This window comes from Enhydra lutris, unplaced genomic scaffold (assembly GCF_002288905.1).
Source record: "Enhydra lutris kenyoni isolate GAN:26980312 unplaced genomic scaffold, ASM228890v2 scaffoldscaffold34, whole genome shotgun sequence".
In the NCBI taxonomy this organism is placed as follows: Eukaryota; Metazoa; Chordata; class Mammalia; order Carnivora; family Mustelidae; genus Enhydra; species Enhydra lutris.
The window spans coordinates 26,687,188-26,714,558 of NW_019154118.1; the positions used below are offsets into that span (position 1 = coordinate 26,687,188).

Below are 27,371 nucleotides of genomic sequence, written 5' to 3' on the forward strand. Positions count from 1 at the left end.
AAAATGTAATCCTTACGAACATTTCATGCAGTTTAGTTTCATGATTTTGTCAATTTTAGGTCACAGAGTAGAATCTTCTATCCTCCTTTGGGTCAGAGACCTCTTTTAGAAGCTCGTGAAGGCTATGGAGAGACTGGCGTAACGATTTCTGGGGATTCGCAAAACCTGGAAAGGGAATCGTGAAGCAGATAAAAAAAAAATCTCTCTTCCAGATTGTAGGAACACTTATTTTAAAATTAATTAATGACCACTTCCAAGTATGTCTATTAAGGGAAAGACATAAAAAGATCTCTGTGACCCATGGTTGCTCCAGAATTTTAACAGAGAGGAGGTTTTAAGACTAAGGAACTTGCAAGCTACGAGCCTCAATTTGTGATCATTCTACAAACACATCATGGGCAGGGCTTCTTGATTTTTAAAAAAATTTTTTAAGTAGACTCCGCACACAGCGTGCAGCCCAGTGCAGGGTTTGAACTCACTACCCTGAGATCAAGAGCTGAACTGAGATCAAGAGTCAGACACTTAACCTAATGAGCCACCCGGGTGCCCCCAGGTGCAGGCTTCTTAAAGGACTGTATGTTACACTGGTAACAGTTAAAAATAAAAACTGTCCAAAGATACTTTTGGTAACCCTTACATAATATTGGTTAACGATCAATTATTCATATTAAATCGTATCAATTTTATTTGACTTGTGCTGGCCTTGGGGTGCTGTTCGAGATACCAGCTCCAGTCCCCACCCAAGCCACCCTGTTTTTATGATCAGTTTCTGTTTTGGAATCATACAACAGGGAGCATGTTTCAAGATGGGACTGTCACTACCTCTAGACTGTGAAGTGCTAACAGTTCTCTGTGAATCTCCTGTTAAGCGATTGTTACTGAAGTACAGTTTCAGAAATAGAGGTGGTGGCAGTCACCATTCACTGCGTGTGGGCTGTCGAGCAGCACAGGGCTTTCAGATTTGCTAGATGCCCTCTGCGCTGTCCCTGACTTGGGATTCCTTCTTCTCTTAGACCTGTTCCTTATTCTCTTTACAGGATTTCCAGAATGCTCAACAACCAAGTTCCCTGTTTCCTTCCTTGGCTCACTGTTAAAAACTTCCATCAGCTGCCTTAAAGAACTAGAATCCTAGCATTTGTGAGTCAGGATGGGGGTCGGAGGGGAGTTGCAAACCTTCTCATTGGTCACTGGGGTCTACAGCAAGTCAGGTGCCTAGCTCACCAAGACCCAGTGGGGATTGGTGGTCCACAGCCTCCTGGTCCAGTGCTCTCTCTCACAGTCAAACTTTGCTTTCTGTGGGTCTCCTCGCCTGTGTAGCTAAACTCCGCGTTCCTCCCTACTCTGGCTCTCCAAGGAGGATTTTCTCCCCCACACCCCATTCATCAGGCTTGCTGGGGGGAATCTCTCATTAAGTTTTGACTGATACATTCCCAGCAAGTTCTGTCCCCTCTGGCTAAATACTTCTTGAGCTGAGATAAGACTTCTAAGGCGAGGCCTACAGTCTTATCAGCTGAAACTGACACTTCCTAAATATCCAAGAACAGTAGATAACGCTCCTTAAAAAGCCGTACCATAAAAAGCCGTACCAATAAACTTTATATTGACTTGATTTGATTAGATCGTGACCCTTGTTCCTTCCTAAGGTTGGAATAAGATGGGTCTATTTTGATACATACTAGATTCCTAATGACTTGCGATCTGATCTTTTAGGACAGGTAATGAGGGATCCTAAACATGTCATCATAAAGAAGCTTCAGTATAATGGATCAGAAAATGTTCACAGAAGAAGTAGAAAAGTAAACACAAGTAACAACAAAGCCCAATCACAGAAACTCAATCTCATCTTCAAATTTTCATTCCCACTCCTTTCCTACAGCTAAGTAGCCATTAAGAACTTTTTTTTTCTGAAAAGGTGTCTCTCAAATTTATATGTTCATTTCTATTATACAGGTGACACCTGAGTCAAAGCCTTTATCTCCTGAGACAGATCCGCAGACTCTCTGCATCTGTTCTCAGCTACCCAGAGTCAGAAGACTCATGACTGCGTGTTTACACCGCTTTATTGAAAATCTTCGGGGCCTCGTGGCTGTTTCCAAGATACGACTTTGTTCTAATTTTCCTGACATCCAAAGCTTCCTAACAATTCAGCTTATAGGTACACCTTTAAAGTATGACTCCATTATATTTGACTGAGCCAGGCTCTGTCCCAAGTTCTCACATTCCCACCAATTCCTTACTGAATCCACATGGCTGGTAAATGCCAAAGGTGGGATTGGAACCCGAGTCCTTCTACCACAGAAGCCCAGCCTCTTAACCACCCTAATTCCCCAAACAGACCTTCTTGGAATGTTTCATGGTATTTTACACCCTGCTTGGTCCCAAGGCAGGGCGAGAACTACAGGAGCCACTCAGTGACTACAGGGAGGGCTGATATCTCCGTGATTAACTTAAGGTGCTACTTTTTAAGCAGCCTATTAAAATGAAAGAATCCAGAGCTGAATCATCAGAGGGGGTCCTCTGACCATGCCACCTAAGGGATTTTGGGAACACCCAGTATGGAGAGGGTTTTAAAGCAGAACAAAATAAAACAAAATGCTCCCAAACTGTCTATCAAATGACGGTAAGAGGGACAGGACGAGTTACTGACACTAGTTGTTTTTATGAATAATGGCCAACAATTTTGTCTGTCGTATAAACAAAATACCTAAGATGGTATTTCAGTGAGATTATAGATGGTTAAAATAAAGGGATTACCAGCTCACTTTGTGTATCCAGGCAAGGAAAAAGTACTAATTGATAAAATCAGATACAAGCTTGTAAGTATCAGGTGAAATCAGATACTTACAACTAAATCCCAGATAATGGTATTCTTATCATTTTGTTCTAACCTATTTATGAGTAGCAAATAAAACATGTCACTTTTATTGAATTCTCCTGTTACTAAATTTACTACTGAGAACAGTATAACTCAGTACATCAGAGAAATTAACAATTGCATTTGTCATCAACAGATATTAAATGCCAATGCTGTGTGGTTTAACCTGATTAAGATTTATTTTGTGTATTTAAATATGCACTTAGTTGACTATGTCTAATAAATATCTACAAATATTTTAAATTTCCCTACAAATTCTTTTTCTAAATTTATTTTATTTTTTCAGTGTTCCGAGATCCATTGTTTATGTACCACCCCCAGTGCTCCATGCAATCCGTGCCCTCCTTGATACCCACCACCAGACTCCCTACAAACTCTTAAAAAGTTAAAGTTTCAATTTCTCTTTCATTCTGGGTGCCTGATTCCTTTGCGGAAGCCTAGGATTTGGATAGAACGTAAAATGTCTTTAATTGCTCTCGTTTTATCTACGCTAACTTTTGGCTTGGATTTTGGTGAGGTGGGAGAAGAGCATAAACGAGGAGGGAGGAAAACGGGTCGTCTAGAAGAAGGGATGCGAAGCTACCGGGAACCTGAGGAAGCTGTGAACCACCCAACTAGGAGGGCAGGTGGCTCTTGCTGTTCTTCAAAACTAACTAAACCCTAAGAATTCTAAGTCCGTGTGTCTTTACAGCTTTTCAGTTTATGCCCTTCAAAGGGAGACACGAAGCTGCTCATCTCTGAGGGCAGCAGGGCTCACAGCCGTATTTCAAAACAGAATTATAGCCCCTCACTTATTTTTATTAAAAAACAAAACCCAGAACTGTGAATTCTGAAAACAGTTTCCCCGGCATTTGCTTCAAGTGGTATTAACGCGAGAACACAGCACACAGCCCTTCAGTCACTTGCTCGTGGCCAGGAGTACCCGAGTATTTCTTAAGCTACCAGCCTGGGCACTTGCATTCATTGGTTTTCACAGACATAATAAACCGAATGCAACCAATATGGGATCAGTATTTTTCACTTTACAGAGCAACGGCACAAAGCAAAAAGCTGAAAACGGTGTTTCATCTCAAGCTCAGGTTACCTAACAACCAAGTCACTGCTGAACTACCCCTAGTTCTTTCCCTGCACAAGACCACCAGGAAGTGTTTCCTGAAATTCAGATCGCACAACAGATCTGCCTGACAGACTAAGTCGGTGTGGACACGGTTCACGAAACACCACCGGAATGCTTTCCCTTCTGTGTGCGACTGCTCAGGCGAACCATACATCCGGCATCTTCAAATTCAGGAGTGAATTATGTGTCTCCAACATATCCCGTGTGTTTCACTAAGGGAGTCAGGGAGTGAGAACACAAAAATTAGGTTCTGACTTCTGACAACAAAATGCATGACCTGCTAAGAGGCCGGTACTTGGTGACCACTGGCAATAGCATTAGCTACAAAGTAGGGTATGCTGGCACTGAAATCAAGTTCCCATCTCATGCGCGTCCTCTCACAGCCGTTCCTAATCAGATGGCTACTGTGGCTCCCGCTCCTAGGACAACAGTCTCCAATAAAAACAGATCTGTTTGAAGAGATCTTTTTCCTTAAAAAACCTTGAAAATCCAACCTGAAGGTGATTCTAAACAGGCTTGTAACAAAATGCCCAGAACTGTCTCTGAAAGACAGTGATGATTGGCAACAAATCACCTGAATTCTCCTTCTTTCTGAACATTTCCCCTGCTTCCTAGGATCCCCTTTTTCTTGAGCCTCAAGTAGCTCAGTTGTCTGAGCTGCAAGCTTCCCTAAAATCTACTTGAATCACAAGACCTGGCCTCCTTGGAGGGCAAGGATGACAGAAGGATTGCCGCAGAGGGTCTGGACACTGTCCCTTCGTGCCCCCCTACCCTTGTTGGGTTCCATCTTTCTGACAATAGATCAAATTCTGGATGCTTTTTGATTTGCTCACTTGTTTTTCGCCTGGAAGGACCAATGTGACACACAGTACCAAAAGGATGGAATACCGACGACTTCCAGGGACAGTGACACAGAAGGTGAGCAGTAACAGTGGAAACCACTTGGGAGGGGTGCCCGGGAAGGCGCTCTCATCACGGAGAAACACTGCTCAGCACAGCGTCCACTCCCCTTCCTCGTTTTCCTCCCCGGGCTTCATATGGCACCTTAAACATCTCATCACGTCTGTACTGCTGCCCACCCAGAGTCTGGCCTGTGCATATTCCACATTCTGTATCCTTTACATTTGATCAGCTGCTTCTATTAATATAAAATTTTTAAATAAAAAAATTTCTTAAGAATAATAAATTTTTTATAGAAACACTTTGGATTTTTAATTTTAATATTTTTGTAACCCCATCACCCATTATGGTTTGGTTATCAGTTACCATCCGTATTCTACAGAGAGAAATAAACGGCTGATGGCAATTTCTTCAGGCCTGTGCAAGAGACTGATCCGTAATGCAAGACTGGCACTGATAGTTAATGATGACGGAGAACTTTCGATGCATTAGCATGTAACTGATAGGACTTGTGTGATGGTGTTTACTACTTCCTGCTATAACATTTCTAAGGGGATGTTCAAGTAACTATTACACACAGGTGGCAAGCTGGTTTCCTAAGGTGTGGGTTAAAAAATAAAATTTATAAAGAAAAAGGGATTAAAAAATAGGTGGGGGAGGGGTTTCCTTCAAATGGATGGAACCCATTCTTTTGAAAGAAAACTCCCCTCTTACCTTGGTCCTGGAGCTCGTTAGTTCTCCTCTGTCCTCCTCCTAGGGGAGAAATACCCAAAGTTAAACAATAATAGAACATGGTCTTGTATTAAAGTCAAGTTCAGTTCTGGCCAACCCTTTCCTCAGGTCTCACAAGACACTACCAACTGTCTGATATCCTGGGGAGTACATTGAAATGAGCTTCAAATTCATTTTGAGGATTAAGCCAAAGGGGAATGAACATACGCTGTGTAAGAGGGACAAAAGTCTGCTCTTATCAGTCTGTTGTGTCAGGGCTTGGATGAACTGAAGCCTGGCGTAGAGCAGAGCACATTGGGTGGGTGAATCAGGGAGAGCATGGGGTGAGGCGGACCTGAGCTCCTTAAAGAGACAGAGGCATGCTGTGTGCCCTCAACCTGTTTCCCTGAGGTTCCTGGTGTTTTTGAGGGTAAACGGATGGTGCTACAAGCCGACACTGTGTGGAGGGCAGTAGTGAATTTGGTATTAACAAGAATTATTGCAAACATGCAAAAAGAACCCCAACCAAACCCTAAGGGGTCATAAAAGGGGAGGGTTAGGAAAGTTGGGGAGAGGGGATAGTATCCGAAACTAGGTACTTGCTCTATTTGATCAAAATAGGGAATCACACGTAGGACAGAGAGGTTTTCTCCCATAATGTACCTCTAGCTAAGTAGGGCTTCTGGGATCTCTGGAGAGAAAGAAGGCAGCACATGAAAGGGGCATGGATTTGGGGACGGGAGAATGATGGGCTCCTTCTCCTCCTGAGCTTCAGGGGCCACATCTGTCTAGGTGAAGACAGGAGCACTAGCACCAAGGATTTGTGGGGGCAAATACATTCATATGCATGCGCTTGGTGGGTAGGAGTTGTTGAATTTGTTTCATTTTTCATTTACATGGCATCTGATACAATCTTTTCTTGTTTGAACGACGTCTTTTTTTGAGACTCCCGTCTAGTTAACTGAACTTAGAGTCCATTCCTAGTCACCCTTTGGCATAATTTCAGTGACTGGCTCCCAAAAAGAAAGATCAAATACCAGACAATTGATTGAGTTCCATGAGACATGAAGGGAAGTGGAGACCGAGAATGAGCCTGAACCCATACAAGATCATGTGCTATTGTTATTTAACTTTGGGTAATTTATTAAAATTCTTGATCAAGTAAAATGACATCAGGTGAGAAAATGGATGTACTGTGGAACCTTGGGTTGTCACCATATATTCCAGAGGCGTCGAAATGAAGGATGGGGTAATCGTTACTCTAATGGCCGTTATGAAAATGTGCAGGGAAAAACCACTGTATGGAAGGTTCTACACTATCTGTCTGTCACCATCACCCTCTGGGCTTTGAGCCCCTCGAAGCTACATGATGCACACACAACAGAGTAAAGCTTCTCCAATGATAAATACACATGTTTGTCCTCTTGTTCTTACTTGGGAACCTTAACTTCGTTCATTATCTTGAAGGAGTATTTCAAAAATGTCCATTTTGACAAACCAGCCTTTTATCTGCTGAACTCCATAAATTCCGAATATATATATATATATATATATATATATATATATATACACACACACACACACACACGAAATAGGGAATTTCCTTTTTTCCTATAATAATACACTTGGAAATTGTGAAGCTGTGTTATAAACAGAGAAAAAGTATGTTTTTTTTTAAATAAAATACCTACTTCATCCATGAAAGTCACCTAAACGACAGGGTTTTGAAGGATGTATCTTTATATTCTGAAACAATGGGAAAGTCTATGAATAAGAACTGTGGGGACACGGCGTGGACTGGCTGAAATTCCAGTGGCGCGCAGTCTACATGCTTCAGAGCATAAATGGGCTGCTATCTGTGATAAGGGCAAAAATGAAAAAATAAATGAAGTAGCAACCGATGCTGCTGATGTTATCAGGGGCCCTTGAAAATTACGCTCTCAAGTATTTTATATTGAAACGCCATGGGATACCATATTACATGGATCAGTTTTTATCATTATCTAGATAGGGAAGCATACATGCTGTTCTAAAAAAATAAATAAATAAAAGCAAGTCCTTCCATAGGCCCATGCCTCACTTTTGCTGCTTTTTCCCCTTTTACAACCCAGCAAACTTTGTCAGGTTTGTACCTTGCTCAAAGTTTGACATCAGTATATAATTTTAAATGTCTGTACAGGGAGGAAAACAAGACCTGCGTCTATCTCTAGCTCTGTGGTTCTTAAAGAGAAGTGCTTTCCTTAAATATCTATTTCACAGTGTAGACAGAATGTGATAAAAAGTAGCTATTTACTGAAGATGTGACTTATTTAATTCCTCTTGTTCTTACTTGGGAACCTTAACTTCATTCATTATCTTGAAGGAGTATTTCAAAAATGTCCATTTTGACAAACCAGCCTTTTATCCGCTGAACTCCATAAATTCCGCATATATATATATGTACATATGTACATATATATATGTACATATGTACATATATATATATACATATATATATATGAGCTTGTATTGAGGTTTTGGGGATGAATTTCTCCCCAGTCTTATTGTCAGCAACTTCAAAGAGATGTAAGGGAATTCTCTGGTTGCTTTGCTAAAGATAGTGCAGGACGTGACACAGATTCTTAGACTCTGAAAGTGGGAAACTCTTCTGTTTCCACTCAAGCAATTCTGATGTTGGGGATCTTAGCCAATTCCCTCCCACTTTTGGACCAGTTTTAATTGTTGTAAAATTTTTATGCTGACCTGAAATCTACTCCTGTGTAATTTCTTCAACTTAGCCAGAATTATTTGTTTTTTTTTTTTTTGTTTTTTTTTTTCTAATATAAACAGTTCCTTGAGCTCTATGGGGTACTCTCAATACACTTTGAAATTATGGACATTGTTGAAACACAACACGGGAGAATCACAGAAACTGTTGAGTAAGTTTTGAAATTAAATTGTATCTATGTTAAAAAGTTGTCTTTTGTTCTTTCCCCATAAGAGCACTGGAGAGAGTCAGAAGATTTCTGTTCCAGTCTCAGCTGTGGCACTGTGGGCAAGTCACTTAACGTCGCCAACTGACAGGCTCTTCCTCTTAACAGAATGACATCATAAGAGGGTGAAAAGGAGCAAGTAAAAAGAACGATGTGGGGGTGGTTAAAAAGTGCTCAGGCCTCACTGTCACTATTATTGTCTCACTTAAGAAATATACTGCTCAGCAATTTTTAGAGTTCTATCATCAAGCCAAACTTAAAGATCACCTCTTAAAAGTGAACAGATTAAAAGAACATCAATTAGATCATATATGAACTGGTTCTTTGCCTTCTACGATGTTAACATTGCTGTATCATTTAAAAGAAAGCAACTTCTTTTTCTGTTAGCCTTTGCTCTTTGTTTTTTACTCTGGGAGACCATCTGAGGTGAGCTCTTCTTGGACCCTGTTGACTTCTAGTTCCCTCCACCTGGCCTCGAGTAGAAGCCAAAGGTTATGGTACCGACTTAGGGGTCTGGATCCTTGGTTTCATCCTAACTTTTCTATTTCTCTGGCCTATTTAAAAAAATTTCCTTTCCATATGAAAGGCACCAACAACTTAGAGCAGCTATATTCACTAATAAATGCTTTTATGATTTTTTGTTTTTAGTTGCAAATACCTGAAAAGACAGAAGAATAGGGGGCTGGGTATCTGAGAAGAGCTTCTCTCAGTGACTAATGGGATTCTGGCCTGTTGCCATTTTGAAAAAGGATGTTCAGAAGGTGCGTATCTGTCAGCCCCAAAGAGGAAGCAAACATTCTCTGTAAGAGCAGAGGTCTTGTGTGTAGGTCTCCACAGAGTTCACACCATCTTTTCTCTGTGGTGAGAGGTCCCACACACTCCTCTTCTCTTTCAAAGTAGAGAGCTGTTCGTGTCACATTTGGTTAACTGACTCCGCTTTAATTCTTATTTTGGCTAACTTGCAAAGATTGAATGCTTAGAGAAGAAAGACTGAATAATAATGCTGTAAAAAATTATCTGTGTGTCAGTTTCTTTCCTGAGTATCCTAGGGAGGGGTGGAAAGGTAAGCTAAATAAAGACTACTTTATTTCAACATGATGAGACAGGACCTTGCATGGTCAGTGGTATTTAAAATGACAGATTTCTCCCACGTCTGGGAATTATAAACTTGGAAAGGCAGAACTGACGCTAGGATTATTTTTATGCCTTTAATTTGTCTACGCTGTTGAGTCATGTGATACTAAGGGAGCATAAGGAAATGGTCTCATAAAGTTTGTATGAAGTGTAGTGGTGAGCCCTAACAATGGCTTTTCAGGTTTCCAGAGAGTATGGAATCTGTCCATTTAAAATAAACTACTTTCAATCGTAAAATAGACTTTTCTGGTATCAAGGAGGATAAACAAAGTATTTCTAATTCTGTTAGTATGATTATCAGTCACAAGATATTCTCAGAATTAATACAAGGCTGTTTCTGAGAGGGCCTTGGGCTGAGGCTGGGGATTTTGTGTTTCGGTGCTGCGAGGATGTAAGGGATATGGTATTTGTGGCAAAGTTATCTCAAATTCTGTTATTTCATTCTGAAAACAAGTGTTATTGGACTGAATTGGGGGTGGGGGACCAAACATTAAAATAAATGAACTGCTGTTTCTCATTCTTAGCTAAATTAAAACAACAGAATTCTAAACCAGAGTCTTCACTATTTTCCAGCTCATTCCAATTATCTGCCAAGCTATTTTATCTTCCCTTCCTTAAGTATGAATCACAAACCCAGCCCAATCTTGGCTAATATTATCTTTAGAGACAAAAGCAAGATAATAATGTCTCAAGTTGTGGTTGGCTGGTTTCCCATGTGCTCTGCTGAAACAGTTTCATTTTTATGGAAAACCATTATTTACTTATGATGCACTAAGTAGAAGTTTATCATTAGGATAAAACTGCATTAAAACATATTGCACAGAATTCTACATTTAGGAGAATATGACATGTCCACAGTAAAGTGAGCTACATACTTAGTTTATTACAGGCATTTTGGAGTTTCGTGGTAAACCTGATTACCATGCTCCCTCCAAAGTCCTGTGCACATATGCATGTCTGAAATACTCTTTACACGTCTGATTATCCCAAGCATGGAAAAATTCTCTCTCTCGTGCAATCCCTCCCCACCCTACCTCTATGGTCTCAGGTAAGAGGGACTCGGGACAGTCAGGGGTAGGAATCTGGTACTGTGGGATGATAGTGCTTCTCGTCTTGCTCCTACCGACCTGCCGAGAGAAGCAAGAGCTGGGACCTGTCTGACAACTTGACTGACCCCTTCTGCAGCTGCCTGCGCTGACCGTCTTTGCAGCCTTCCCTTTAGGAAGAGAGGCCTGGAGAACAGAATCCTATACAAGCAATGCACGAAAAAGCAAAAACAACAAGAAACCCCCCTATCACTTGACCTTGCTGCTCTTCTGAGGATAAATCAACAGTGGCTCCTGGTTTGTGAACAACAAGGGCATTTACTATCTATAAAATTCATGGTTCTACAGCCTGAGGTCTTCTAGGGAAGAACACTATCGGACAGTTTCTCTTATAACTGGGCACAGACAGGCCCAGAGAGGAGCTTTGCAGCCATGGGCAGAAGCTGCCTCACACCCAGCAGAGACACGTTTCACACCAGCAATTTCTCTGGTGGGGGGTGCTTGGCCTACGGCTGAGACTTTAACCAGTGGCAGCAAACCCAGGCATGGGCCACACCAATGTGTCTGATTCCCTGTAAAGCAGGACCTCTGCGGCCGCTGTTGTTTTCCCAGCTCTAAGATTCCTGGGGCCACATTTCCTTTCTGTCCTGTCCTTACCCTTCTCCCTCCGTCCTTTTCGATTCTTTGCTTTGACTACCCAGACCTGATTTTCTTAGTAGGGTTTCTTAGTTGGGCCCCTTTCTAGATTCTGGCATCGCCAGTGCTCACTCTCACTCTACAGAACGGCTTCCAGACACAATGGCAGCTCTAGTGCTCGGGCTGACAGGGGGACACGAGGGAACAACAAAGCAAGTGTCTGAGGGTTCTGCAGTGCTGGGTGGAAGCCCACGTATGGGCTCTCCAGGGGTCAAGCCAGAAATGCCAAGTCTGAGGAAAGACCCCCCCACCCAAGGGCACTGGCAAGACAACAGCACTTATATCATTAATGCGAGGATACATTCATCCACTTAGCAGCCGAAAAACTCTGGTCTTAGACAAAACACTGTATCTCCTAAGTACTCTTGGCACATGTGGGTCAAGGCCACGTGACTTGGTTGGCTATAGGTTTGGCACTCACATTAACTGTGGTATCACTGAGTCGATTTGAATTACACAGGATATACATGTTCTCTCTGGAGGTTCTCTTTCTCTATAGGATTTGCTTATAAGGCAATTACATGGGACTAAAGAACGTGGGATTCTCACTTTTCTCAGAACTGTCACAATTGACGTCCAGTGTTGGTGTCTCCTCCGATCAGGCTGTGAAGGCTTGGCCTGGTGAACCTCATTTATAGCATTTTTATCTCCTTATATTTAATTCTCTTTGAAGTGGTTGAAACTAAAATGACCACGAATTACCCACTTTCTGAGACAAGTTACTAAAACATGGTTTCTACGTGTCATGGTGAGTAGCAGCACACAGCTAAACATTAAATTTAGAAACATCTCGATGTAGTGTTACCTATGGCAGTCACAGAGCCGAACTCGAAGGGAGCGACTTGACAACAACTAGCAAATTCTCAGAGGGGACCCCAGGGGCCATCTGTTGAATGAGCTGGCAAACATGTGATGGCAAATCATATTGGCATTTTTTTTTTACTAGTAGGGAGAATGGCAAACATGTTTAATGCCTGGTAAATCTTAAAGAAATGCAGAAAAATGCCACATTCTTTTTCTTCTTCCTGGGAGCTGTGTTTTCAGTCATCCTTCAAGCACTGGCAAGACCTAATCGAAAAAAGTAGAATTTCTAAAGGCAGTGGAAAAGTTTCAGGTTTCCTACTGGACTGGACATCAGGAAAGGAAGGGAAGGATGGAGTATATGGACGGGAAAGGGGATTATTTCCCCCTCGGATGCATGTAGTATTGGTAACCGTACCATGTGCATCTCAGTTGGTGATGCAGTAGCGCCCGGTCCCTGCAATAAACATCAGCATCTCTGGGAGGAAACCGGGTAAGTGATTAAGCACATCACAGCCGGGTTCATGTGCTTGTGTGCGGGTATGATGGATGTGGGTGTGCGTGTGTTCTAATCCCTAGTCCAGCTATTATTCCAAGTTGTAAGGGATCACAAGGATTAAGTCACCTGCAGCATCTCTTAATATAGCATCAAGAAGAATGAAGGGTATTCATATGCAGCACATGCAGAAACCTCTTCTTCCATAACAGTTAAAATTAAAAAAAAAATTATGTACTAATCTACTGCAATTCATTTCCTAAAAACAAGTGAAAAATTTATTCACTTGAGGCCAAGTGCTGCTCAGGAATTATTAGCACTGAGGCTTCCCTTTCTGTACCCGTTAGCTTTTCTCAAGTCCGCCTCAGGTGCTAACAGCGACTTGCTGCTAACCCTGAAACAGACACCAACTCTATTCTCGCGGACAACATCCAGCAGGCCCCTTGTTCCCAAACCTTGCAAATACCCTCTGACTGATGAGTAAACACCTATCACTCATTTCACATGAGAAAGTGGTTCCTTAAGGATCATATATTTTTTCATATGTGGATTTGAATACAAAGTTTAATACACGTGCCCTGAATGATCCTCCAACATGATTGGGCCTACAGAGGATGCTGCCCACGCTGATGGAGATGTAGACGTGGGCTGGGGACTGCACTCAACATGGAAAGAAGAGGGCCGATGAAAGCTGTGCTACCCCCAACGCTGTGGCCCCGGGCTTGGAGCTGGCTGCTGTGGACTGAGCCTCACGTGCCTGGTTTCAGAGGTCTTGCTCCTGCTGTCATGGGCTCCTGGGACAGGAGGACAGCAGGTCCAACCAGGCCTCCATTTGCCCAGATCTCAAGTACTGATCAAGTCCTTTTGGAACTGCTCTCTTCTGAAACATCACTTTAGGGATGGGGTGGGTGACAGAGTGTTTGTTTTATTTTAGACCCAGTCTCGCCAATATTATTAGAGAAGGCAAAATCTGAATAAAATTATCACTGTTGAATAATAGAAGGTAGGAGACTAGTGTTTGTTGGCCTTTTTTTTTTTTTACCTCCCTCAAACTTGGCTTTGAACACTAGGGTCAAATCTACAGATTCTTACAGAGGCCGGGGGAGTCTTCAGTCGGGATCCTTCGCTACGTTCCCTGGAGGCACCACTCGCAGATACTGTGGACTGTGAGTATCTTCAAAGGGGGTACTCCCATCTCACAGCTATTTGGGACGAGGGAACCTCTGCTGTAACTAAGTTAGGGTTCCCTGCGAGCGTGTCCGTTTTACTTGTTGCATAGCAGACAGCAGAGCAACCAGACAACGTGGGTGAGACAGTGAAGACAGGATTTTGTCAGTGGAGCGTACGGCTCTCCTGCTCAATAAGGACTACAATATGCGCTGCAGCAAGCACATCTCCTGTCCACTAACTACTAGAGCACAGGCAGGTCTCTGGTGTGCACTGGAGTCACCATGGACACATGCCTCTTTCATCTATGCTCCGCACTGCACAGCGGCGCTGTCTGAAGCACAGGTCTTAAATGTCGCTCAGCCAGAGGACAGATTCCACGACTGTATCGGGTTGTCAGGGTGCTGGAGAAGGAATGATAAGGAAGCCAGGACGCTGAGAGTAGTATAAATGGTATCATGCATATGAAAAGAAGATTTTAGAGAATAGTAGAGTGTGGGGAGAGTTGAGAGATAATATAAAAGAGGAGATTTTACCTTTTCATCTCACAATGGGAACTAAAAGTTTTCTTCAGAAGATGACTTTGGAAAATAACTAACTATGCTGGTAAGATTTGGGTTCTCTCGCTGACCGGTAGAGCTCACAGACACACTCACCTGTGATCGCTCGTGAACTTACTCACACTGCACTGCAAACTTTATTACAGTAAGATCTAAAGAGGCTCCGTTCAACGGCATCAACAGTCCTAGTATTCTTCTATGACCTCAAACTTGATGAATCTGTGTCCAAGTACCAGAAACTCAATAATTTCTGAGCACGGTTACTGCCCTTCTCTATAACTGAAAGCTTTCTGTAAACCTCACGAACACAAGTCTGAAATAAAGTCTCTTCCAAACACGAGGAGCTCTATGCGTTACTCCTCTCCCGTGAAATCGGGCGCTGGTCCTCCCTGTTGCAGTGTTTTCTACCCCAGGCACAGAGAGAGTCTCTGTCACCACCCACACAGCATTTGTTTGAAAGTCTAGAGTCGAGACCAGAGTTTCGGCTTTCCATCCCGATTCTACATCCCAGTCTTCCTCTTTTCTGGGACACTGACTGTGAGGCACCGGAAACGTGGGACTCCCTAGACCACTGGAAGACTGTCAGCCATTTGTCTGCGTTTTGTGCTCCGGCTGACGCAGCAGGAAAGACCACCATTTTCCTGTTCTTCAAGACTCATGCTGCCCAGCAAATCATGACAGCAGAGTTTGTGAGCAGGACAATGAAACAGACCAAATCTCACTGTATCCAGAACTATTAAAGCAAAGACTTAGTTAAAAAAAAGATAGCTCCTAGAGGAAAGCAGTCTACTGAACAAATAAGGCAGAAAGGTTGCAAGGGCACTCTCCATGCAGATGTACCCTTGTGATCTCGCTGTGATGAATGCAGTTCTTTTAAGTATGTTCCTACAAACTAAATCATTTATACAGAAGGTGCCCACTGGTCCAGCTCTATACGAGGCTGCCTCTGTTCAAACAGAAGGCTCCTCATTGAGTAAGAATGAGAATTTAAGCTTAATGAGCCTCCCGCATAGTGGGCTGGGGGTGGGGAAGTGAGGAGGTGGGGGTAAGGTGCGTGCCGTTAGCCATCCGTGCTCTTCCAGTGTTCCTGACGGGACAAAGTGACTGTGGTTTTGGCATGCAGTGGCTGCTTACACAGGAAATAGTGGCGTATATCAAACAAAGTACAGAAACAAACTCTCCTCCAGGAAGCGGAGTTTAACAATTGCCTCATTAACAAGAGCCAGGGAAGGACAGGAAAAGAGGGGGAAGCCAAGAGCGGATTATTATCCAGTTCTAGACAGATGAAGCCCTTCAGCGTCTCCCCAAACAATCCCCGTAGTGTGGATTTGACAAAGTGGCACATTTAAGAGGGAACTCTCTTGCCATCAATGGGAGTCAGGCGCACTCGTAACTGAGGGCCAAATGCAGTCCCTGGAACTTGACTTTATCAGGAGACACAAAACAGAGGACAAGGCAGCTACATCCACAGAGAATTAATTAAGAGCAAAAGCGACATCCAGTGAATGTAATCAATAGTCTGAACACTGATCTACATATCAACCACCATTGCTTTCTCCCCTTCTCGCCCTTTTAAATTAGTTACACGAGGGTGCCCTTACAACTCCTGTGTCAATAGAGATTTCTTTGCTCCTTGGCTTTGCTGAAATGACACATGTCTCCTATCGCGTCTTACAAAACAGACCCTCGAAGGCCAAACACTCTGATGCCACTCTGAGCTTCTGAATGGCTGGAACGTTCCGGGGGAGAATTTTATCAAGGGTTATTTATCGGTCCGGCTTTCTCCCTGGACATTCCTCCAGTTTCGTGTGAGATGTATGTGCAAAGAAACGTGATTTCCTGCCAAAGTCCATACCCAAGTCTGTCTTCACTGGCTCATTTTGTTCCCTCTCCTTTTAAAATGGTTCCTTTTGGACACACCATAAAACTCCTCACTAATTATTACAGTGTTGCTTGCAAACAATAAATACTGGGTTAACCCAATCTTTCCAGGGTTCCTGTCTGTTTCTCGGAACTGTGTCACCCCCCCACTCCACCCCCAACACACATATCCAAAACACACTGCAGTTCCCTTTTCCAAACAGTGAAAACAATCACATCGTCTTTATACCGCTTTCATTCCTACCGGCTAGCAGTACAAGTCTCATTACTTTCAGGTTTCAAAGGCTTACCAGAGACATCACTTCTCAAGACCGGGTTCGTGGTTAAGTCCTTTAGCAAAGATTCTGTTTCTTCTGGAATCTGTGCTTTGTACGAATCCCTTCTAAGCAGCACTGTGACCGGAGTGACTTGTCAGTCACTGCTGACCTCGGCCTGCTCTAGACCCAGCAATTCACCAGTAGCCTTTACTGCTTAAGGAAAATAGGATATTCTGCATCCTGGGCATAAACATGTGAAATTCCCTATGTCCAGGGCCAAAAGGGCAAAAAGGGCAGATTTTACCAACATTTCCTTAAGAATGAAAGTCTCATCTTTAGCACATGTGGATTTTCCAAGCAATCCGTATGTGAGATGCTGTGCTCACAGATCACATTGCAGGGGTCTGTGTGTGAACAGTTACGGACTGTCATTGGGTCTAATTGTACAGATCTTACTGACAGCACACTCCCTTTGCAACGGGCGAGAGTGTGACTGGAGTAAGCCCCATAGAATCAGAGCCCAGCTTCCCGCTGATCGTGATTCCGTCTATGAATAGATGTGGTTACAAAGTTAGCACCAATACAACCTTGGGGTAATCTAAAATATAATGATGCCATAATCAATGAAACACTGAAATGGAAAAAAAAAAGTGGTTTGTTAGGAAGAGGCTGATTTCTTCATACTCAGAAACTAGTGGGCAGGCAGAATTAAAAAAAAAAAAAAGTCATGATAAAATGTAGAATCGGTAGCTGATAAAAGGAGAGTGCAGATTTGAGTGACCAAAAAAAGTTGATGAGACACGGAAGCGTCGCTACCCATGTTTCAGGCCCACTGGAAGCAGCTAGTGTTCAACCAGTTTGGTTTTTATATGGCCTTAAAAGATATACAGGTCAACTACGATTAATTATTCCAAAATTTAAAAAAAAATTACCTGACTGTTGATCAAAACGTATGAAATGGAGAAAAAGAAAAAAAAAAAAAACAAAACAAAACCAAAAACGAACATACCATGTTCACACACAAAACAAAATCACTGTGTCGGGGACATCAGGGAAGGTGGAATATTATAACAACACATGTTACATTGTTATACTATCCCACCCACCTTAATGAAGAACCCTTGGGTGTAGCTACTCCGTAGCCTTTGGAATCCAGATTTCCTCCCACTTTCATTGTGTCACACGGCTTTCGCTGCTCGATGTACTCGTTCATAGTGGACTCCAGGAGGAAGGCGAATTTGCCTTTGGATTTTCGGACCCGAGCTACTCCCTCCGCGGTCGTCCGAGTGAACACTGACGGTTCTGCGGATCGCATGTAGGTCCACATCTTTTCGTACACTGCTATTTTTGACCTCTGGAGGAAATGCAAATAAAATTAAATTCAGGAGAGAAGGGAACAGCATGTTAATAGTGACCGAACCGGACAAGGAGAAAGCCTTTTTAAAGTACCTTTTCCTGGTCCTGAAACTCTGGTCTGCCTGGCTAACCTGTTCCTCTCCCGTTAGAAAACGGTTTTACAGTTAAGGACGTCAGAGAAACAGCAGACATTCAGAAGTGATACTGGAACAAGCAGGTCCCTCTGGTCATAGATGATTGCCCTACTCAGCTGCCTAAAGAACAACGTATTATCGTTATTTTTAAAGGCAGGATGTCATAGAGTGCGGGACATACAAAATCATGCCTGCTATCACAGTCACGGTAAACCGGGAAGAGGCCAGCTCTGCAAAACTCCCTTTAATTCTGTGCCTGAATGATAACTGATAAGGAGTGCTGCTATACTGTTTTCATTTTTATCTTTTTTCATGCCTCCAAGTTTTAATATGAAGCGTTCTAAGGTGTATACGAAAGATGGTCATATCAAGCCAGCAGCTGAGCACGTACTGAGGACCAGACATAGTTTCAAACCCAAACGTCTATAACCCAAGAGGCAAACGCTGGATCCAACAGACAGTCGTGGGCTTTTTCTCATAAAATCTCCAAACAGAATATCCACTGACTTTAAAGAGAAGTGATTCCTCCTCCACAGGTACAGACTTCTGGTTATACGATAAATGCCATGGAGATGACAAGTGCCACCCAGGGAACAGGGTCAGGAAGGGCCTGACAATGCGGGGCGGGGGGAGAGACAGTGAGCACACTTATGGTCAGGAGCCCCAGGCGATGGATGGAAGTGATGCACCACTATTCCCCACACCTGAAACTAATCTGACGTCCTATGTCAACGACACTTCAAGAGTAAGTTTTTTCCAAGTAAAAAGTTAAAAAAGCTGAAAAGAAAGGCAATTCTTGTTTTCCTAGGATATATTTTGGAGAGTTAGTCTTTCTAGTACCTTGACCTCAGCCAAGAAATCTATTTATTTCTGTCTATTTGGGCTCCATCTACTTTAGTCCCACTATTTAGTTTACCTAGACCCTTCTGCTGGTCTCTGAATTCCTCTTCGATTTTTTCATCCATACAGACATTTTAAAGGTGAAAATACATCTAAATGAACTCAAATGTCCCCAGGCATGTATTTAATGAGGTCGAGAAACCTGCCCCGTTTGATGTTTGATACTACAATGGTACACGCACTTCTGTGGTGCAAGGGCATCTGTTCAATAACAAGATGCTGAAATTTTGCATCTTGATCCAAATAAGCACGAGGGAAAATCTCAAGTAGCCTGAATATGCGTTTTATATGGACCCTCCTTTGTTTACCAGAATATAGAGTCCAGTAAGAGATGGATCTTCAATAATCAACAAATATCCTGAATAGCAAACTTAAGAAGACATGTTTTGAGGCAAAATCAAACGATTCATTTAACCAAGAAAGAAACCGATAAATGTTGTATTTAAAATTTTGGTTTCAGAAGATGGAAACTTCGTAATCAACATCCTATGTAACAGTAAGAGATTTGCATACTTGGACACTATTAAAAAACCCAGATATTCAATGTTACTGGATATTCAAATGCTGGTAAATAGCACGATGGAAAATAGACATCCTGTATTGTCCTATGAATGTCTTCATGTTATTAACACTTAAAAATACTGCCATGATATAGAGCTTGCGGGGTGTGTGTGCGTGTGTGCGTATGTAACGACAGGTTACCTCTGGTTATAGAAATCCTTACGTTAGGAAACTGCATACCAACTACTAAATGAAATCGCAAAGATTCTATGTGCGTCTAGGACAGAGGAGAGTCTGGGCTCAGCACCCGCAGCTGTGGGATCCACTAGGGAGGCCATGTCGCCTGGCCCCAATCAGTCCATCTTCAATAACACAATCATCTTCCAGAGAATGAACTCTGCCATTTTACAATGAGTTCCAAACTCTGAAAATCATAAACTGTCTCAATCACCAGATACAGACGTCCTTAACACTTATTCTGATTATTTCCATTTAGAGAAATGTTGGTAAACAACGTCCATTTGGTGTATAATCACTCTTCAAAATATACTGATAACTTGAGACTTTTACCTAAAAAGATACAGCATTCCACAAACATTGCATACTTTGTCATGTGTACTATATTGAAAACAGAAGAAATAAAACCTATTATTTTGAATGGAAAATTTTTTGAAATTTTTGAAGAATATGAGAGTCTGGCTAGTTATCTGGCAATTTTCCAGTTACTGTTTAGCATGTTACTTAAAGGAATTAGAACCACTAAACAAAACTAACACAGCAGGGTGGAAAAAGTATTTTTACGGGTTGGTAATTAGGAAGATAATTTAATTACTCCTTTTCAAAGGAATAAAGTACCTTTAGGCCCCTGATACTTTTTAGAAGTCCATTTGTATAATACTAATATGAAGGAAATTACTGTTGCATTTGTTTAAATATATTGAATTACATATACCAGAAATGCAAAAGAAGTTAAATTAATTCCTTTAAAGTTCAGAAGAAAGAGGAATCCACAGTGTAGTTGGGCCACACTTAGCAAAACATTATATATAAAAGAAATTGTAAAGATACAGCACCCGGTAGAAAAGAGAGAAATAAAGCAACTCCTTCGGGGAAAAAAAAAAATCACACTGTCACTCTACGAATGTTTAGAAATTCTGATTCTGATTTCAAGGTGCATGGCAGAGATAGGTCACATTCACTTGGGGAAGGGAGTACTGGGGGCATTCAAGTAGGGAAGAACTGGAAATAATATTCCCGTGCCTTATTTGTGACCACAAGAGGTGAGTGTTAAGGAGTGAGGGCAAGCAAAGCTTTGTAAATTTGATGAGACAGGCTAAAAGGGAATTTCTGCAGTTCCAGCAAACTCCCAAATACAGTGATAATGGGATTCTAAGTCCCTAAAATCTTCAGCTGTAATTATCTTTTTAAAAATCAGGCTGGGGGAGTAAATACACTGAAAGTCATAAGCCAAGATAATACAAAAGTCATTTTTTTTTTATATTAGAAAAATAATCTCACAATTATTTCTTTCCTTGTTGTGAAGTTCAACATAGGAAACTTGCTGATTTAAAGCACTATTTTATTACTGAAAATAACTCTTGGGAGTTTTAAAAATGTGCTGTCCTTTAAACTGCTCAAAAATTAAGTAGTCCCGCCTTTCCAGTTTTTAATAGAAAACAGGTACAAATGTCAGGCGTTCTAGTTAACATTAACATTGTTGCCAGGTCCCTGCTTCCAGCAGCTTAGGTGGCAAGGCCAAGGTTTGTAGTATTTGATAATCTTCTAAGCCCTGAGACAGTCATCCACCTCATTTACGCCCCGGCAGAGTGACGGATGACCACAGCAGCCGCAGTACGAAGGCGGAGCTGCAGGGCCCATCAGCGCATGAGCCTTAGGTGCACAGTAGCGTCTGAACGTTCATGTTTCACGAGGTGCACAGAACACGGAACACACTGAGTTTCATAACGGGGCCAAAACCAAGGCAACAGTCACATTCGGATTAATCTCCCCCCACGGCCTAGTTCCTTCTCCAGCCGATTTGTGACTGCAACATTTTTGGGAAGCATGGGTCCGGGTCACTGCCTGAGGCAGTTTAATGGAGCTGATAGATGTACCATTACTGCGTTCCTAGGAGAAAACAGTTCTGACAGGTACGAAAACACCCTTCACATTCCACTGCCTCCACCTGTCAGACAAAATGGTTTATTTAAACCAGGCCATCATCTGTGGGCCGGGAGGGAGGACAGGGCCTAGGGAATGAATGAGGTTTTTATCAGAGAACCCATGTTCACGCCTTCCTGAGAGGGTGCTGCCAGGGAAAATTATTTTCCTGTCCCATTAGGGTTCAGACCGTTCTGCAACAGTAAATACTTTATAAAAAAAATCTTCCCATTTTAAAGCTGCCATTTTGGGGGTGCGGGGGGGGGCAGAGAGAACGGGCCATGGTGATGGGCATGGCCCGCAGGAAAGGCTCTGTAAATCCAGCAAGCAGCTCCCCTTCGTCCTCTACTTCTTATCAATATGGTCTCTTATCTCCCTCACCAGATTTTAGAATTTGAAACACTTTTTAAAAACTCTATAAAGATTAGAAATAAACATTTTCTGTGTACTCGATGCCAAAGAGCTGTACAGTTAAGTTATTTCTGATTTTTTTTTTCAGGGCATCAACATGACATTTCTTTCTCCCTTTATCACTCAAGGCAGAATGATGAACCTGCAAATATTTACCTTGTTTACATGAAATTCGGTCACCATTGCTCGGTAAAATGCAAGTGTATTCCATTTTGATGCCTATGCATAATGGTTTCTAGGCAAAGTTACTGAATTTTACTTACCTAGTTTTGGGTGGAAGGAGTCAGAAATTTACAGATTTCTGGCAAGGTACTATAATTGTGCTAAAATGTGTAGAGCAGTATCCTTCTATCAGGAAGCTTTAAAGACTGGGATACACTCAGTAAGTTTTAAAAATTTGGTGAGTTAAGTTTATCCAGGGAATACTGTTAGTAAAATCTATTGTCACGAGCATTACTTACAGTTCTAGAAAAATCTGCAAATACTTTATAATTATCGTAAATGTTTAGATAGCAAGGCTCTATCTAAATTGTTGACAAGGACATTGTTCACTGCCTGGTTTCTTTTGTAAACAATGCCCAATGATGGGTTTGACAAAACTTTTGATTGGTTTGTTTTTAACTCAGTATTATGTAAACACATGTAGTTAGATCCTCTTAAAAAAGAGAAATCTCTTATGAACTTCAAGTACATGACAGTTAAAGGCTGGCTTAAAGAGTAGGGTGTTTTGTTTTTTTCCAAGCTGAGTGGCAAAATGATAAGCATATACATTTGAATGACAATGTGCTCTCCCAGTACTGTGTTTGTAAGCACACCCTTACTTCAAAGGGCTGTCATTAGTTTTACATGAAAGCTTAGAAAACAGGGAAATAAAATTCCTGTCTCCTAAATTAGTAAACATCTAACCTGTAAGCAATTGAAATTAAATGTAAAATATCCTCATTATTACTTGGGTAAATATTTGTGAAATTGTCACTCTGACTGTCCTTTAATGTTATGGTTCTGAAGTCACAAAATGAATCCTTATCTCTGACCAGACATTATCAAGTGCATATCTCTGGATTTAAGTACAAGCAGAGTAAAAGTTTCACCGATCAAAAATTCATCCTCATAGTGGAACAAACAACTAAAAAACCAGAAACTTTTAAACCCCAGGTACCTGCATCCATATATGAAATTGTAACAGTTCGAACAATTCTATTTGTAAAAGCAGAGAAAATGGCACACATAATATCTTGCGAAGGTGTCCAGAACTTAACAGTTCTGTTACCATTATTCTGTGAGAAAGCAAATGTTGTGCTTTGAAATCCATTGTTACGGAACAGATTACAGACTCTACCTCACAGAAGGAAGTATAAGCTGCGATTAAGATTTTGGGTTTCAAATGTGGCAAGTTAATGTATTGCTGAGACAAAACAAAAAACCCTTGCTTTCATTGTTATGCCCTTAACCCCCAAACACATCTAAATTATAATCTTCCCAGATGCAGTATCATCACAGCATTATCAAAACTGGAACCTTCTGGATAAGTTACACTCTGAAGTTGTCTTAACCTTTTTGTTGTTACTTTTCCCCGGGTCTCTATTGCAATGTGAATAAATCAATTAGCTTTTACAAACTGAAGTGATTATAATTCCCAAGTAGAAGTATTAGCATTAAACATAGCATTACTATTATATTTGCAAAACGTACGAACAGCTAGAGCCCATAATATAATGGTTGGCAGAAAACTGCCAGAGTTTCAATATTATGAACATTTCATGGTTAGTTTTTCCCTTAACTTACTCTGAAGAATTCTTTTGTTGACCCTGAGTCCAGGGTTCCATAGGCAATTTCCGTTTGTTTGGCCAGATCTTCCGCACTTTCTATAGGGGAGACCATTCGCTCCACCGTCAGGAAAGCGGCAAGGTTAGCGGTGTAAGATGAGATAATGATGAGCGTAAAGAACCACCAAACACCTCCAACAATTCGACCTGAGAGGGATCTAAACATGGATAAGATAAAGCACATTTTCCTTTCTCTAACCAACATAGAGAAAGAAAAGAAAGATCTTAAATTCACAGGGTACATTTAAAACCACGATGGCAATTACAGTTTTTATCTTCTGTCTGCTCCAGAATGATTCTATCTTTCTGTATAATCTGAGGCCGGGCACGCCACCTCGAGTGGCGTGAATGAATGCCACTGAAAATATGGGAAATGTTCCCTTTTTATGGTTTGTTCCCAGAAACGTGGAACGTAATGCCTTTCCTCCAGGCACAGGAAAGGAACACTTACTGAAATTCACTGATAGCCGCCCACTTTACATTTTAGCATCTCTGGAATTGGGGTGTCGCCTACAGGTGATGAACACACTCGGGTGGCCTCCTCGGTGGCATCACTGATCTCTTTGTGGTACGTGAAACAGCAGTGCGCGCTAACAGCGGGAGAGGTCTCAGATTTCCTACAGATGCCCTTCCGAGAGGACTTGCAACGGCCTTCAGATGGAGCCCTGCCAAGGTGGGTGGGACACCCCGAATGGGGCTGGACCAGATGAGGACTCAGACTGGTCTCAGAGTGACCACTGCTGGGGATCGTTTTGTCTGTTTGATATTTCATTTCTGATCTGAGCTGAGGATGGGCTATCTGCAAACACATCTTTACTTTCTGCCCTAAACAGGTTCTCTCTGCCATTGCCAACACGAGAGCACAGTGTGTGACTTCTCAGTGCACTGGGGGATGCCATTAAAAAACAGACACTAAACCTCAAAAGAAAAAAGTTCTCTCCACATCCTTTCCCTGGTGTCAGGGATGTGTGGGTAAGGTGGGTGCAGAGGAACAGTGAGGATGGAATGAATAAAAAATCCAGGTAATTTTATCATTGAATTCACTCCCTGGGACCATCAGACTTCAAAATTCCTGGGACAAATTGTTTTTAAACTTTTTTTTTTTTTTTTTTTTTTACTGTAAGAAAAAAATTTCCTATTTTCCATGACATTTTTAACTTTCAAATTCTCCCTTCTTAACCATTATTATTAAGTAGCACCTGTCAGTTTTAACTTAGCACCTGCTTCATCGCGGTTTTCAAAACCATCCCATGACTTGCTTTTGCTTTCTTTTCATTTGATTAATTCAGAGTTACTGACTCAGTTTTCTACGTTATTGTAATTTAAACACATCATTTAGAGTTTTCCGGGGTCTTCAGGAACACAGACTGCATTGTGCCTAAAATGTCTCTTTTTGAGAAAGCATACATTTCTTAAAAATCTGTGTATTTGCGATGCTAATCTAAGTCACATATTTAAGTTCAGTTCATAGCCTTCTCCTACTTGCAGTTATTTTTTCTGTGGGAGAAGGTTGGTATTTTTCTTGCAGTAGGAGACTGGCTGCATTCCTGGCAAACATAACTGAAAAATGTCTTAGTGGCATCCAAAGGAAGTGAGCCATGACTCCACAGATACTGAAAAACATGTCTATTAAACCAACACTGTATTGACACTGCTGAGTTTGCCCACTAACTAACTTACTTAGTTCATGTTCTGTTACACAGAACAACGGATATCTGGTACCTAATATACTGACTGAGGCATCAGGTAAAGTCTACAGCAGAAATCCCCCATAAGGTATGTGGGGTATAAACTGAGGTCAAAATTAATTTTTATAAAAAAGGAACAACAGCAATAGTAACAAACAATTCTGATTTTGAAAAGGAGACAAAATGAAAGTGAAATCTTAGTCTGACAATTTAGATTTTCGTTTCCACCTGTCAGACCACTGAAGGCAATACTAACACTATGTGATTTTGGAGACTGCGGAGTGGTTGCATATGTTACTTCTCCGCTGAGAAAGTTCATCTTTGTGATGTGTCCACATCTGGTGCTAACTTGGAAAAACTGGCCATGGTGGTACTCAGATTAATTTGGGAATTGCACCTTTCTCCCCCTCCCCCGGGAGAAGAATGTGTGGAGACAGCCTGCACAACACTGAGAATGACGGGGCAGTGAGGAAGCGACGAGTTTTCAAACTAACCTGGGTGAAATGTCACATCCTTGCTGCATGAAGGCACCCAGGGAAAACCAGAGGCTGTTAAAGATGCCGAACTCATTGGGAGGCTGGTCGCTGGGTCCTTCCTTTCCATCCTCTGGCTCTTCTGTGTGCCATTCATACGGACTAAACCTGCTAACTAGGAATAAGACCACGCTGACACCAATGTAGGCAAACACTATACACATCCAGATCTCATAGGCCAGAGGATCCAAGAAGGAAAACACTCCCGGTTTAGATTTCTGAGGCTTTTTGATCATGATAGATATGCCCAAACTCATGAAGGGCTTAGAGAAGTCAATGACCTCCTCTCGGACCAAAGTGATTGTCAGAGGGGCGATAGCAATCTCTGCTTTCTAGAAGAGAAGAGACACATGAAAACACACAGGTTAGCGCACTTCATGAAGCGGCCGGCGCGGGGTCGATCCACTCAAAACAAGCGAGTTATGCATTCACTCTACATCTTGAAGGGGAAGCCCAACAGCTAGCTGAGTGTGAACGGTGATAAACAGAAGGTGAAAAGTAGATTGTTTTCCCAAGAGAATATACCCCGTGCAAGTGCATGAAATATTTTTATTGGTGCTGGCGGTTAGATGAGAGGAAGAGACACAGGGAAAGAGTGGATAGAAGCAAAAATGTACTTGAACTCAGGTAACTGTCTTCGTCTTTAAGGACATGGGCCGGGCCGGAGGATGAGCCTGAACGGACTTCCCATATGGCTGGATTTCTGAATTTCTTGGCCGGAATTGCCATTATGTTGCAGCATTTTCTGTTTCATTTGGAACGGTGCCACTGACTCATTACTTGGCCGTCCTTAATATTATGAATGCAAATTTCAAACAGTCCTTTTTTATTCCTTTCCAGTTATAGGAAAACCTACCCTACAGTCTGTGTTCGTAGGATGGAAGATACCTGCTGTTTGAGGACATTTTCCAATCCAGCGCACACACAAAAATCTGAAAATTGGCATTTATTTCTCCCTAGCCACATACTTTGATTTTATACTCTGAATTTCTAACACAGCGTTCGGAAAACAGTGGATTCAATTCTCAGCTCTTATGATCTGTAAGACACCAGTTTCTGTTTTTGTTCTGTGACTCAGCCATTTTTCCAAGCCCATTTTCCATGTCTCCCCAGTGAGGACACTTTCCTGTTTGCCTCATTGTATCACTATGATTCTCTCTCTTGGAAAATTAAATAAAATCCTTTTTTTTTTTTTTAAGATTTTATTTATTTATTTGACAGACAGAGATCACAAGTAGGCAGAGAGGCA

At 41.8% G+C, this 27,371-nt stretch overlaps 1 protein-coding gene across 2 annotated transcripts in view; it reads right to left on the reverse strand.

Annotated features, from left to right (window-relative positions):
* The window catches only part of LOC111153760 (glutamate ionotropic receptor AMPA type subunit 4), a 388,143-nt gene that overhangs the window by 20,591 nt on the left and 340,181 nt on the right, over window positions 1-27,371 (reverse strand). For both annotated transcript variants that reach the window (XM_022512979.1, XM_022512980.1), the window contains exons 11-13: window positions 26,084-26,454; window positions 23,861-24,059; window positions 17,720-17,967 (exon numbers count right to left, since the gene is read on the reverse strand). In XM_022512979.1, coding sequence (XP_022368687.1) covers window positions 17,720-17,967; window positions 23,861-24,059; window positions 26,084-26,454 — 818 coding nt within the window. The remainder of the gene's footprint in view (window positions 1-17,719; window positions 17,968-23,860; window positions 24,060-26,083; window positions 26,455-27,371) is intronic.